The sequence below is a fragment of the Uranotaenia lowii genome, chromosome 3 (genome assembly GCF_029784155.1).
Source record: "Uranotaenia lowii strain MFRU-FL chromosome 3, ASM2978415v1, whole genome shotgun sequence".
Classification (NCBI taxonomy): Eukaryota; Metazoa; Arthropoda; class Insecta; order Diptera; family Culicidae; genus Uranotaenia; species Uranotaenia lowii.
In genome coordinates, this window is record NC_073693.1 from 362,267,633 (window position 1) to 362,282,469 (window position 14,837).

At 35.8% G+C, this 14,837-nt stretch overlaps 2 protein-coding genes across 2 annotated transcripts; both read left to right on the forward strand.

Annotated features, from left to right (window-relative positions):
• Positions 1 to 2: 2 nt before the first annotated feature.
• LOC129754028 (nuclear pore complex protein Nup88-like) lies at positions 3 to 1,434 on the forward strand (the record flags this gene model as incomplete). The annotated part of the gene is made up of 3 exons (XM_055749884.1): positions 3 to 772; positions 838 to 1,086; positions 1,159 to 1,434. Coding segments are annotated over 3 exons (1,086 nt in total), but the record flags the coding sequence as incomplete, so codon positions are not given.
• An 8,257-nt stretch (positions 1,435 to 9,691) lies between these two features.
• LOC129756581 (sarcoplasmic calcium-binding protein-like) lies at positions 9,692 to 14,263 on the forward strand. Its single transcript, XM_055753488.1, has 4 exons — positions 9,692 to 10,024; positions 13,351 to 13,527; positions 13,590 to 13,898; positions 13,962 to 14,263. The coding sequence occupies exons 1-4, from the start codon at positions 9,863 to 9,865 to the stop codon at positions 14,190 to 14,192; spliced, it is 879 nt and encodes a 292-aa protein (XP_055609463.1). The 5' UTR covers positions 9,692 to 9,862; the 3' UTR covers positions 14,193 to 14,263.
• Positions 14,264 to 14,837: the final 574 nt, after the last annotated feature.

The following is a 14,837-nucleotide window of genomic DNA, read 5'->3' on the forward strand; positions in this document are numbered from 1 at the left end:
AACTCGAGCTTGGACTGACTGGAGTTGACGAAACACGATCCTACTCCTGTCCTATTCATTTGAAGAAGGATCTTCTGAATGAATCTCGTTATTTTGCCTACCACAATGCGGGTTTACATGCAATAACGCTGGACTTCACCAGACAACTGTCCCAGTTTGTTGAAAGCCTGGAAGATACTACCGATAAGTATCCACTTTTTAACACGCATAGCAATGCTGAGTACGTTGTCTGTACCAAGGCATTCCAAAGTAAGAATTCGAACCCCATTCTAGGGTTTGCCCTTTTACAGTCCCCTTCGGGACTTGTGCTTCAGCTGGCCTCCGGTCAGGTTGTGAGCTTAGATCTTATTGCCGATCACAGCATGATTCGTGACATCAAAGTACAAACGTCTGCGAAGTCCTCTAATGGAACTGACTCGCCTTTGAGAAATTTACTAAAAGACTCCTTCCAGGATCGCATTCAATCGATCCTGAAGTCCGGCACAACGCAACCCATTCTTAAGCTGGACAAATCAACCGAACCTTCCGCTCAGGAATCGTTCGAACTGCTCACACAAGCCACTCGTATGCTTCGAGAGCATTACTTTGTAAAACATGAAAAAGCACGTCAGGAGATCGCTCGACGAGTTCATGTGCTGAAGCTTCTCAAAGAACAACAGCTCGACGAAATTAGTCAACTTCAGTTGGAGAAACAGGAAATCCGAGAGAAGGCGGAACGTTTGGCCGAGAACTACGAGGATATCTGCGATAAACAGAGCGCGCTCTTTAAAAGGTAACAATTGACTAACATATTAAAGAAAAAAGACTAACTGATTATCATTTTCAATCCACCAACAGAGCTCAAGAAGTGGTTCGCCTTGCCACCCTTCGACTTCCGAAGGGATCCTTCTCAGAGAAAACCTACGCCGAGATGATCGACAATATCTCCCGAGCCACCAAGAAGCTGCAGAAGAATGTGGACCTGGCCAAGCAAAAGATCACCACCCAGCAGGTACAAATCGAACAGAAACAGAAGTCGGAAAACGAACGGATCGTTTCGCTGCCCAGCAAACAGGAGGAAATCATCAAACACATCATCAGCGAGATGTGAGTTTTTGCTCCTTTTTACTCCAGAGAATTCTAATAATGTTTTGTAAACCTCTACGTCTTTATTTTCAGGTACGTTCAAATCGAGGGACATGTAAACGACATAAAGAAGGCCAACAACATTCTCAATTTGGCTTGAGAACTACAAAAAGTGTCACACGTGTTTCGAAACACGTGCTCATCATAACTAACGAAAAGAACAATTTTTTTTTCATCTTTTACGTCCCATTCAAGACTTTGAAAGCTACTTTTGTCGTCATTAGTTGTTAACTGACATTCTTACTATAATGGAAAAAACCTTTGTCAGTTTTCGAACTTATCACAACTCATATGTCTCAATAAATGTTAATTGAAAATAAGAAATTATTCTCATCTAGTGCCGAACATTTTCCAAGACTAGTGCTGCCACCTGCATGTGACAATTTAAAAGATTTGAAAGAATTCTTGCAACCGCAACAGAAAGCTTGGCGTGAAAAATTTCGATGAATTGCATGTGTGAAATATTTCGCCTGTCGTGCGGTTGCATGCAAGCGTTGGGTGAAATATTGAGCTTCGAAGCTTTAGAAGTTTGCGAAAACAAAGATATGTGAAATACCCGTACACCAAGAGAATATAAATCTCTTTCGATAGGGGAAAACAGTATTGTAACAGCTGGTAAAATGCAACGAATGGTTTATGCAGCCGATAATATTTGTAGGCCTACCTACGTTTTTCAACGCACGTAGTTTCCATTCCAAAAACAAACATCAATTAACGACTCGCTAATATGAAATTCTAATGAGCGGAAGAAGTGGAAGGTAAAAATACGGAAGACGACGACGTTTTCTATCCAAGAGTTGATTGTGTCTCATTGTTGTAATCGTGTTACCGAACATTACTAGACCGACTCTCTTGCTCGAATATCTTTAGGGGGCCGTTCAGATACCACGTGGACAGAAAAATGAAATTTTTGACCCCCTCCTCCCCCTCCGTGGACAAGCGTGGACATTTGGCAAACCCCTACCCCCCTCCCCGGATGTCCACGTGGACAGATTTGAAATATATTTTTTTTAATACCCATAATTTGACAGTTAGAAATCACCACTTTTTGCCTTTTTGTTATAGAAATGGCTGATTTTGAAAAAAAACCGAATAAGAATTTCCTGATTTAAAAATTTTAAATTTCCAAATTAACATATTTATCCAAGCACGCAGCGAAAAAGTTTTTTATTTCAAAGGAAAGTGCCGCAAAAACAAAGGATTTTTTCCTTTGGTTTTGGGACAAATAAAAATTCTTTTGGTTCAAATACATTTTCCTTTGTTTCAAAGAATTTTTCTTTTGAAAAATCTTTGAATCAAAATCTTAATACTTTGAAACATAAAACAGTTTCATTTGATACAAAGTTGTTTTCGTTTGCCACAATGTTATTTAGATTTAGATTTAAAAAGATTGGTTCATTGAACCATTTTCCATTCATTCCAATTGGTGGACATATTTCCTGTTGTTTTGAAATTCCTATTAGGAATTTCAAAAAATAAAAAGAAAGAAATTTATATGTTAAATTTATTTTTATTTACAACAGATGAAACACTTGGCCACAAACTAGTTCACTAAAATCGATCCGGTCCAAATTTTTGTCGACCTGACCGCTGGATTTGGAGCGGTGTCATCGTGCCCAGCTTTCATCTCGGTTGAGGCATCCACGGAAACCATCCTTCGGCTCTGGTTCTGTAAAAACGCAATCACTTATAGAAAATCTTCAATATTCACTCTTTAATTAACATACTTACCATACTTCATCCTGAATCCTTCTAATATAGCTAACTCTGACCTACACTTTCACACGACCGGCCAAACTTGATTCGATTTTTCGGTTTTGTATTCTTCTTGCAAGGCAAATCAAAATATCTTTTGAATCAAAGGCTGAAGTTTTTATTTTAAGGAATCATTTCTTCAAGTTAAAAACATTTTCCTTTGGTTTAAAAGAAGTTGACTTTGTTTTAAAAGAAATAAGCTCAATTAACATTTATTTAGAATCAAAGTATTTGCATAAATTCAAAATCCAAAAATATTTAGTTCAAAGAATTAATTCTTTGTTTCAAAAAATATTTTTTTGAATCAAAAACAAAGTTTTTGGTTCAAATAAAACAGGAGTTAGATTCAAAAAAATGAATGTTTTGAAACAAAATCATTTTTGTTTTGGTTCAAAAGCCTAGTTTTCTCTGCGTGAGGGATTAAAATCAAGAGAGAATTCTTTGCATTTGGAATGGTATTGATCAAAATTCACAAATTGCAATAATTTGCAACAATTGACACATTTTCACTTTCTCTCAGCACTGGAGTCTCTCATTTGAACTCAAACTTTTTTTCCGGGATTTTAAGCCCAATGGGTTTATTCATCTCAACGAACTCAAACCTTCTAATTTTCTCTAACAAATTGCCACAAATTACCACAAATTCAATCATTGGCTACACAATTTTTTGTGATCATTGACGAATTTTCTCCCTTCATTTCAGTTTCCCGTATTTATCACTTGCTTTCAGGTAGCTACTAATTGTTTAAACTTAAACTGGTAAGCTTTGTCATTTTTAGATTTTAATTTAAACGTCTTAATATTTATTCACCTTTAGAAAATATTTTGAAAGTAAGTATGTGCACGTGGACATGGCCCTAACCCCTACCCCCTCTCCGTGGACAAGCGTGGACATTTCCATACCACCCTCTCCCCCCTAAGTTGTCCACGTGGTATGTGAACGGCCCCTAGCGGGAAATGATGGCGGTTTAAAAAGCTTGTGAAAAATTAATTTTAAATTGAAGGATTCGTTGGATCCAAGAGTCGATTTGGAATTTCTTAACCAAGTCTGGCAACTAAGCCAGAATATTCTTCGATTTGTTAATTTTTTTGCATCTTTTTATTTTATACATTTTCTACATACATGATTTTTTTCATAATGATTCCGATTTTTTTTAATTATTTTGAAAATCTAGCTTTTTCAAAATTAACTGCGCTTTTTTTTTATTTATTTATTGATTCTTTTACCCTTCTTATGTTCTTGATTATATAGTTTTTTTTTATTTCTATTTATTCAATCTTAAACTGATTGATTATCCTCATTTTCTGATAGTTTCCTGGTTTTTTTTAAATTCTCTTGATTTTTTATTTTTGATTCCTGGCTTGCAATGGAAATTCTTTTTTTTTTCCTAATTTTTATTATTTGATTTTCTCAATATTCACTAATTTTGCAGTTCTGTTTTGTCTTTTTATTTTCTTTACTTTTTGAAAAATTTAGATTTGATTGTTTTTAATATTATGTTTATTATTTTCTTACGATTCCATGTAAATCTTATTTTTCTTTTCATCTTATTTTCATTGTTTTGCTTTTTTTTTATTTTCATAAACTCTTTAGCATTCTATTTTTTCTAAATTTCAAATAATAATTAAAAAAAAATAGAATAGAAAACATGAAAATCATTAAATTCCCTTATTTCGTAAATGTTTTTCTTATTTGGATTTCATTTGATTTTCTCAGAGTTCTTAATTTTTTTGAGTTTTTCATTTGTAACATTGGATGGATTTGAATAAATTTCGCGAACCTTTTATTTTTTGAAGTTTTCATTTGATTATCTGAACTACTGGTTCTTAATTTTAATTTAGAAATTTATTGATTTTATCAATTTCACTTTCTCAATTTATTCTAAAATTTTTATTCTCCTAATTTTAATTTTGATTTGATCTATTTTTAGGTTTCCCCATATTTGATTTTTATTATTTAGTATATTTTGTCATTTTTTTTTGTTTTTTATAGTTCTAGATTTTGTTGTTTTTTTTTTTTAATCTTCTTGAATTTCCATATTTGTATTCGTCATTTAATCGGTTATTAAGGATTTGTTTTAAATCATGATTTACTAGATATTGTAGATTTTCTTAAAAAAATTTCTCCGCTCAAATCTAGATTATTTTTTGTTATTATTTCGTTTTATTTCGATCTCGGAATTCAATTTATGCCTGACTGTTCTTAATTCTCATGATTTAATCTTAATTTTCTCAATTTGTTTTTAATCTTGGTATTCATCCATAATCCTCAATTTTAGCGTCTTAGCGCTCGTGTTTTTTCTTTTTCTTGATTTTCTCATTTTACAGATTTTTTTGTTCTTCGTGATTTATTGAATTTTTGTAATTTCTGTACGAACGTTATTCGAAGAAACTTAGTATTTTATCAACTAAATCTGTGTTTCTTGGAGATTCTCGATGGTTTAATATTTCTTTATTTTTCCATTCTCTTTTTTATGAATTTAAAGATTATTTTTTCAATTGTCTAGGGTTTTCAATTTTTATTTTATTTCATTTTCTTGTTTTTTTATTCTCTAGATTTTCTGGTTTTTTTTTTTTGGTTATGTTTATTCAATTTCTTGATATTTTTATTTATTTTATCTCTTTGAATTTTTTGGTTTCTTAGGTTTATTTTGTTTACTCAAAAGAAGTTTGTTGAATTTTTATGATTTCCCCAATTTTGTTTTATGTCAAAACCACTATTTAATTTTATTTAAATTTTGTGGATAGTTATTGTCTTCTTTTATTTTCAGTTTTATAGAATAGAATTACTTAATAATATTTTTAACTAACTGATTTTAATCTGTTTTCTTCCATATGATTTTTTTTTTAAATTCATAATTTTCTAGGGTTTAGAGCAGTGGTTTTCAAACTTTTTTCACTCATCGCCCCCTTTTGCAAAATTTCCGAGCTCAACGCCCCCCTGGGCAAATTTTCAGAAAATTTTAAAATAATGATAATCTGGATCGTTGAAAAACCATAACTTTATGACTTTATGTTGTTGTAAGACCTTATTCAAAATTCAATCAAATCTATATGAGGCCCTTAGAGCCAAAGGGGAGTACAAGTGTAAAAATGGTCGATTTTAATTTTATAATGTCAAACGATTCTTCGGGACAGTTTATTGGCAAAACTAAACGATACAAAATAGTACACATGTAGATTGGTAGTAGGCACATTTTCAGAAACAGTAACAGAATAATCATCAAACAAATTATTCTACAAAAGGTTAAAAATCAAAAGATTTTCAATCTTCAGTTGCATAAATTTCAAATAAATAAAATAAAACGATTCTTCATATTTAAAACCATATTTCGTGATTATTCAGAATATTAGAATTTTATTTAAATACTATTTCGTCCGAAAGAAAAATGCAAATTTTCGAATAATGTGTGAAAAATGACCAAACACAAAAACAAAAAAGCGCGCTTTCTCGAAATGTACATATGTACATGTACTTATGTACAGTACATATATCCTTCGGCTCCAAGGGCCTAATTTTGCTTCACAGCAAACACTTAATTCTATGTAAAATTGACTGAACAATTACTTGAACTGTATTATTAGTTTGTTTTGATATGAAATCATATATGGATCTGAAATTTTGGTAATCAAAATTATATATTCACCATAAATTTGCATTATTGAACACAAAATTACAAACTTATTACTGTCCAGCCGGTGAAAAAACGCAAAAAATAGTACATATTATTTCTTGTTATCTGAATTTGAGTCCTGTTCAAAGTTTTGCTGCATTCACGGGGCTTAAACTTTAAATTAAATTTTAATAACTGAATTCCGGAAATGTAAGTAATAACCGAAAAGATTTAAAGTTTATCGAATGCAAATGGCTCAATCAAAATGAAGATAAGCAAGTAAGAACTTAAAATAAAAGTTCTCTAACCTAAAAAAATTCTTTCAAATTTTCTTCCCAAAAACCTATCACTAATCACAGATGTTAAAGGGTATCACAGGTTTTTTCGATGGTTGATAAACAGAAATATCAGTTTTTTGAGACAATATATTTTGAAAAATTTCAAGCCTTGCCATCTAAAATTAATCTTTTTTAGTATAACCCAAAATAATCTCATAAAACAAGATCAACATGTAGAGGGTTTTTTTTCGGGGATTTTCATCCGGTTGGATGATTCATCCCGTTAATGCGTAGTAGAGGATACACAAAATCTGTGACAATATAAAAATTTTTTTAGATACATTTTAAGAAAAAAAAATGGGATACTGGAATAAAAATTTTCATGCAGCTCTGTGAAATTATCGATATTTTAGGCTTGAACCTGATGTTTAGTTCTGTAACGTAATTTCATTGTTTTGCATCGAATTGATTCGTTTCTAAATCTACGTTGTTTCGTGATTTGTGAAAATGTGAATTACGACCTCACCGCCCCAAGAGCCCTTCCAACGCCCCCCAAATTTCAAAATTGAGCTCACCGCCCCCCTGGAAACTCTCAACGCCCCCAAGGTGGCGGTAGGGACCACTTTGAAAACCACTGGTTTAGAGTTTTCATTATCGGAAATTGCCAATAAGTTCAATGCCTACTTTGTGACCAGTGTCGAAGAAATTAGTAGCGCTGAACCAGAACCAGCAGAGTATTTAAGCAGAAAATTACACTGCATCGAAAATGAACGACTTTTCTCAAATAACCTTGGATGATTTGGAAAAAGTTGTACAGTCTTTGGGATCATCATCTGGAGCAGACGAAATAACTAATAGCTAATAAAGGAGCAAAGCGATTATAGGAAAAACCACTCATGCGAAACTGCGCTCAATCCGGAAAGATGTTAGGCCGAAGGTCGCAAAGCCGAATGGGTCAACTTGGCCGAAGGATGTTCGAATTAATAGGATAATAGGCCGAATGGGACATTTGGCCGAATGGTCATTTGGCCGACTGAACGATAGGTCGAATGGTCGTTTAGCCGAATGTATGCTAGGCCGAAAAGACATAGTAATGCTTGTTTGCAAGTTGGGGCGAATGGCTGTCAGGCCGAATGATCGTTTTTGTAATTTTGTAATGGATGCTAGGCCGGCTTGACGACCATTCGGCCTAGCATCCATTCGGCCTAATGATCATTCGGCTTTAAGACCATTCGGCCTATAGTCTATTTGGCCTATCGTCTATCCGGCCTATCGTCCATTAAACCTAGCGTCCATTTGTCCTAACGACCATTGATGACTAACATTCAGACAGGTGTAAAAGATGTCTTATCGACCTAGCAATTCGACCTAACATCCTATCTGCATTGCGTGCTTTCGGCTGGATAACCGTCGGCCAAATAACCCATTCGGACTAGTGGCATATTCGGCCTGATAACCCATTCGGCCTAACGTCCATCGGCCGAATGCATTCCGACCTTCTTGATTCTTGATTCTTGATTCTTGATTCTTGATTCTTGATTCTTGATTCTTGATTCTTGATTCTTGATTCTTGATTCTTGATTCTTGATTCTTGATTCTTGATTCTTGATTCTTGATTCTTGATTCTTGATTCTTGATTCTTGATTCTTGATTCTTGATTCTTGATTCTTGATTCTTGATTCTTGATTCTTGATTCTTGATTCTTGATTCTTGATTCTTGATTCTCGATTCTTGATTCTTGATTCTTGATTCGTGATCCTGGATTTATGATTCTTGATTTTTAGTTCATGATTCTTGATTTTTAATAAAAATTTCAAATATGAGACGGGTTAATATGTACCATACCACAATCCGGTAGGTGAATGAAATGTCCCCTTGAATGAATTTATGCTGCAACCGCTCCCTTACCGAACATACCTTCTTATATGCGCAGTTAGTTATAGAACAAAATACCACGACGCCACCAAATGCCGGTCAGTGAGTTGTGGAAGAAGAACAGAACAGAATAAACGGGCGTCGCGATGCACAACATTCTAATGATGTTTGTGAACTGGGATTTCGGTTAAAATTGTATGCCGTTTTTTTTGGCGCTTGCCAAAATTGTTCAGCAGAACTATAAACCGGATGGTTCTTGGTTTATAGTTTTTTGTTGCGTAGCTATTCGACACTATTATAAAGGCATTAGAATTCGTCCAACACAACGAAACCAAACTTTATTTGCCATTCAAATACAGCTGTTTTTTGCAAAGCTATTGGGACACATGTTGTAAACACATTTAAAATGGTATGAATCCCTAGAAATGTAGCTATTTTAAAGCCGTTTAAAAACAATTCTTTTCCTTTTCCAAATTCAGCATAATAGCTAAAACATTTTGATTTTATATGGGATTGGATGGTTTAATTTTAGTTTAAGAACCTACGCGTACGCCTCACATTTAGATCTTATCACATCCATTAGGAAAGTTGAAATCAACAAGTGTATAATGGAGAAACATCAAAAAACAAAAATCTCCCTCAAACGATCGTAGGAATAGAGAAATACAAAAAACATCCGGATGGATAAGCGGCGAAACCGCTTGGATTTTTTTTTGTATCGAATCATAATAAGAACAACAGCATCGCGACGCGCTATCAAGTAAGGGGGGGTGGGACAGCGCAGGGATTGGCCGCGTTGAGCTGTATGCGTGTTGCGCAAGAGAACAACATAACACAACGGCATGTTTTCAGTATTCGTCGTCTATCTAAAATCTATCGCCAAACTAGGAACACCAAACCAAACAAGACCCACAAAAAACGCTGCTTCTGTTGGATCCTTGTCTCTTTCTCGCGACGCCGCTGCTGGCTGGGCCAAAAAGTTTCCAACTAAGACGCATTTCCAGTTCGAACGCGAATCGAAACGCATCGAAGGGGAACCCTGGAATTTGTGTGATACGGTTGAAGTACAGTTGATTATTAATTATTCTAATACCTAAATACAGTTGAGAAAGTGCTGGAATCGAGAAAACACGTGTTTGTGAAAGAAAACTGAGCAGAAACTTAATTCACTTCGCAAGCTTCGCAAAAACGTCAAACGACTAACGACAATCTAAGATGGCATTTGCTGTGCTGCGAAATTGCGTGCGATTTTCCACACCTTCTTCATCTTCGATGGGCAAACGCTTGCTGGTGGAACGAAACTTGACCTCGCTTGCTGCGATCAACTTGGTTCCTCATCATCAACAGGGTAAAACGTCACCATTACACGTGGTAAAAGTAAGTATGGTCCCTCTTGCTTCAATAATTTAGAACACCCAGATCATTGCCACGATAACAGAAAACCATTTTTTTCCAAGGAGAAAGTTCTTCAGATTCAAGTTCTCTTCCTAAGCCGTGAAACCAGTTTTTAATTTTGTTTTTTTCCTCTTCTAAGTTTCAAACCCCTAATGTTGAAGTTGAACTCAACTCGATCGAGTGTATCAATCTGTGTGTTAGCCAAACCCCAAATTAAAAAAAATATGAACGATCGACACAATAACAAAGCAGAGAACATTGACAATGAAGATCATAAAAGCAATCTCGATTAGCTGGTTGTTCATATAGTCGGATGGTCAATGGATGCAGAATCATTCGATTAAAAATTCGGAGCATCGATTTTCGATAATTTTGGAAATTTTGCACATTTGATAAATAATTTTAAGATTCAATTCACAATTTTCAATTGATACTACATTTTTCAAAAAATGCAGAATCAATTATCAAGAATCAAGAATCAAGAATCAAGAATCAAGAATCAAGAATCAAGAATCAAGAATCAAGAATCAAGAATCAAGAATCAAGAATCAAGAATCAAGAATCAAGAATCAAGAATCAAGAATCAAGAATCAAGAATCAAGAATCAAGAATCAAGAATCAAGAATCAAGAATCAAGAATCAAGAATCCAGAATCAAGAATCAAGAATCAAGAATCAAGAATCAAGAATTAAGAATCAAGAATCAATAATAAATAATCAAGAGTCAAGTATCAAGAATGGAGAATCGCGAATCGAAAATGAAGAATCAATAATCAAAAATCAAGAATCGAAAATTGAGAAGCAAGAATCGGGAATCAAGAACAAAGAATCAAGAATCAAGAATCAAGAATCAAGAATCAAGAATCAAGAATCAAGAATCAAGAATCAAGAATCAAGAATCAAGAATCAAGAATCAAGAATCAAGAATCAAGAATCAAGAATCAAGAATCAAGAATCAAGAATCAAGAATCAAGAATCAAGAATCAAGAATCAAGAATCAAGAATCAAGAATCAAGAATCAAGAATCAAGAATCAAGAATCAAGAATCAAGAATCAAGAATCAAGAATCAAGAATCAAGAATCAAGAATCAAGAATCAAGAATCAAGAATCAAGAATCAAGAATCAAGAATCAAGAATCAAGAATCAAGAATCAAGAATCAAGAATCAAGAATCAAGAATCAAGAATCAAGAATCAAGAATCAAGAATCAAGAATCAAGAATCAAGAATCGAGAATCGAGAATCAAGTATCAAGAATCGAGAATCGAAAATCAAGAATCGAGAACCTAGAATCAAGAATCGAGAGTCAGGAATCAAAAATCGAGAATCAAGAATCAAGAATTGAGAGTCAGGAATCAAAAATCGAGAATCAAGAATCGAGAAGCAGAAGTCAGAACATTTTGCAGACTTTTAAACGTCCCTCATTTTAGTGGTTTGTGCCAACGTAAGAACTTTTAACTACATAAATAACACACGACGTATTACAGGACACGACACTTAACGTTCTTACTAACGGAAAAAAAGGAACTAAAATTACCTTTTTGTCGACCGGTTTCGGGCTCGATGTTGCCCATCTACAGGACGATGTCCGACTGATTCCGCAGAAGAAAAACACTAACACAGCATCATACTATCACGTAGTATTTGTCGAAGAGGGGTTGGTTTTTATACATTTTTGTTTGCCAAGTTGAAAAGCGGCGAAATGATAGGCGCGTCATCCTCGTTCATTAAAGGCCTCTCTGAAGTCGTGATGTACATCGATTCCCAGGCATTTAAATGTGACGCTTTTCGAACACATTTTTTGAATTTCACCTTTTCCCAATCTATGGAATGGTTGAATTCTGATGCATGGGCGGCTACACTGGATTCGTTGGATCTGTTGTTTTCTACGGCGTTTTTATGCTCCTTTATCCGTGTTTTAAATTTGCGATCTCGAAAAAAGGGAAAAACTTTTCCCCCGAGTTTGGTGGCGCTACGTCGACGATATCTTCGCCACAGTTAAAGAACGATATCTCCCACAAACTCTTGAGCTCTTGAATAGCCAACACAGCTCGATCAAATTCACCGTCGAAAAAGAAGTGGATGGAAAACTCCCTTTTCTCGACCTGCTCATCTCCAGAAAAGATGATAGCACGGTGAAATTTGGAATCTACCGAAAACCGACATCAACCGATCGCTACATAACGGTAGATTCAAATCATTTTGGTGCACAAAAACAAGCTGCGTTTCATTCAATGGCACACCGTTTGTTCAACATACCGATGGAAAACAGTGAGTTTGAAAGCGAAAAAGAAAGGATTTTATTGGCGGCCAATCTGAACGGTTATGACGAAAAATTCGTGTATAAAATCCTACGCAAACACGAAAGAAAAAGGTTCCGAAGTAATGCCACCACTTTCAAACCAGAAAAGGAAGAATCCCAAAGGGTCAGTTTGCCGTTCCACCCACCACTGACCAATGGCATTCGGAAGATCCTCTCCAACCACGGTTTGAAAGTGGCTTACAAAAGTTGCAACACCCTAAAAGATTGTTTGGTTTCACTAAAGGATAAGGTGCCTCCGGAGGAAAGATCTGGTATCTACGAGATACCTTGCGAGGCCTGCCCGGCGGTCTATATTGGCCAAACAAGGCGCAAATTTAAAACACGGATAAAGGAGCATAAAAACGCCGTAGAAAACAACAGATCCAACGAATCCAGTGTAGCCGCCCATGCATCAGAATTCAACCATTCCATAGATTGGGAAAAGGTGAAATTCAAAAAATGTGTTCGAAAAGCGTCACATTTAAATGCCTGGGAATCGATGTACATCACGACTTCAGAGAGGCCTTTAATGAACGAGGATGACGCGCCTATCATTTCGCCGCTTTTCAACTTGGCAAACAAAAATGTATAAAAACCAACCCCTCTTCGACAAATACTACGTGATAGTATGATGCTGTGTTAGTGTTTTTCTTCTGCGGAATCAGTCGGACATCGTCCTGTAGATGGGCAACATCGAGCCCGAAACCGGTCGACAAAAAGGTAATTTTAGTTCCTTTTTTTCCGTTAGTAAGAACGTTAAGTGTCGTGTCCTGTAATACGTCGTGTGTTATTTATGTTTTTAAACGTCCTTATGTCAGAAAAGGTTATGATTTTTCCAATTCTATTTTCCAAAAATGTACCTTTTCATTTTTTCAAAGCGCTGTATCTCTGAGACTTGCCAAAATCTTTGATTCAACGGAGGATGTTAACAGATTCCGCTGTGGAATCATCAAATCTCCGTTTGACCTTCGCATTGCAACGTCGAATAACCCATTTTCTTCATTCCAGACCCAGAAATCATCAATCGCGGCCAACACTCGACCAAGCTTCCTATCTACAAACGTCAGACAATATTCGAAGAAAAGCAATCGCCCGGAACGGGCCTACGAAAGTGACTCGGATTCCGATTCAGATGACGAACGCAGCCCTCGGGTTGAGCGGAAGATCAAGCAACGGCGTGAAAGGGTACAAACTTTACCGGTAACGTTGTAATTGGCTTAGAATTCATAATTTTTTATTTGTTTTAGGGAACCAGTGAATTCTGGCGCCGGAAGATGCGCACCCTGCACGGCCTGCTGGACGTCAATAACGACGGAGTGATTTCGTACGACGACTTCCGGCTGCTGACCGAGAAGTTCGGATCGTTGGGCCATCTGGATGACCGCGCAAAGGACGAATTCAGGGAAATCATGAAAAGCACCTGGACGGAACAGTGGGGAGAAATCACACCGTACAATTTGATTACGGTGGAGCAGTATCTAGCCGATATGCACCACGTGGTCAACGATAAGGATTTGCGCCGGAAGGTGCACCGATTTTTGCCTTATCTTTACAGGGTATGAGTTTAATCTAGTTCGTCTTATACTGAACCCTTAATATCATAAAATTAATGATTTTAGGCCGTCGACAAGGATCATTCGGGGGCGATTTCTCTGAATGAATTCAAACTATTTTTCCGTTGTCTCGGATTGACCGAGGAAAATGCCGCCGTTTCGTTTGCAGTCATCGATAAGAATGGTGACGGTCAGATTACGCTGGATGAGTTTATCAAACTGGGACGGGATTTCCTTCTGACCGAAAATGAGGCAAACGCTTCGAGACTGTTCTGGGGCCCATTGGTGGATCATTGAAATTTTTAATACACATTGACTTAATTTGTTTTTCCAGAATCACAGCTAGAGTTAAGCAAAACATAGCAACTTACATCATTACCTCAAAAACTAATACATTGTGATAAATCGCTTGATGACATTTTAATGAGCAAATAAAAGTTTCTTTATATTTGTAATTGAATTGTAACTACCTACATACTATTTATTCATCACACCCCTAGTTATAATACAAATTTTTGAAGTTGAAAAATTATTTTAAACAAAAAAAAAATTCTTATTCTACAGTCGTTCAAAATATTCGGCAAACTCCCAATTCTTGGGACAATCTCGAAACCGAACGCAAACATTCGAGCGATTCTTGGCATAACCCACTAAACACTGACATCGATTGATGGCTTTCATGGCACACAGCTGTCCATAAGTGCCACAGGATTTCCCACAGGGTCGTCCAATCCTCCGGAAGGTTTCATTCTTAGGACACTGAGTTACTCTGGCAGCTGGAAAGGAAACAGCTAGTTAAATAATCGATTAAAAAAAATTAACGGAAACACCAACGTTGTTTGGTGGTTTCCGGAAGCAGCAAACGGATTCCGACTGTGTAGATCCAAAGCATTTGACCAACGCAAAGGTAAATGCAAACGCAAATAAGCGCGCAATTCACAA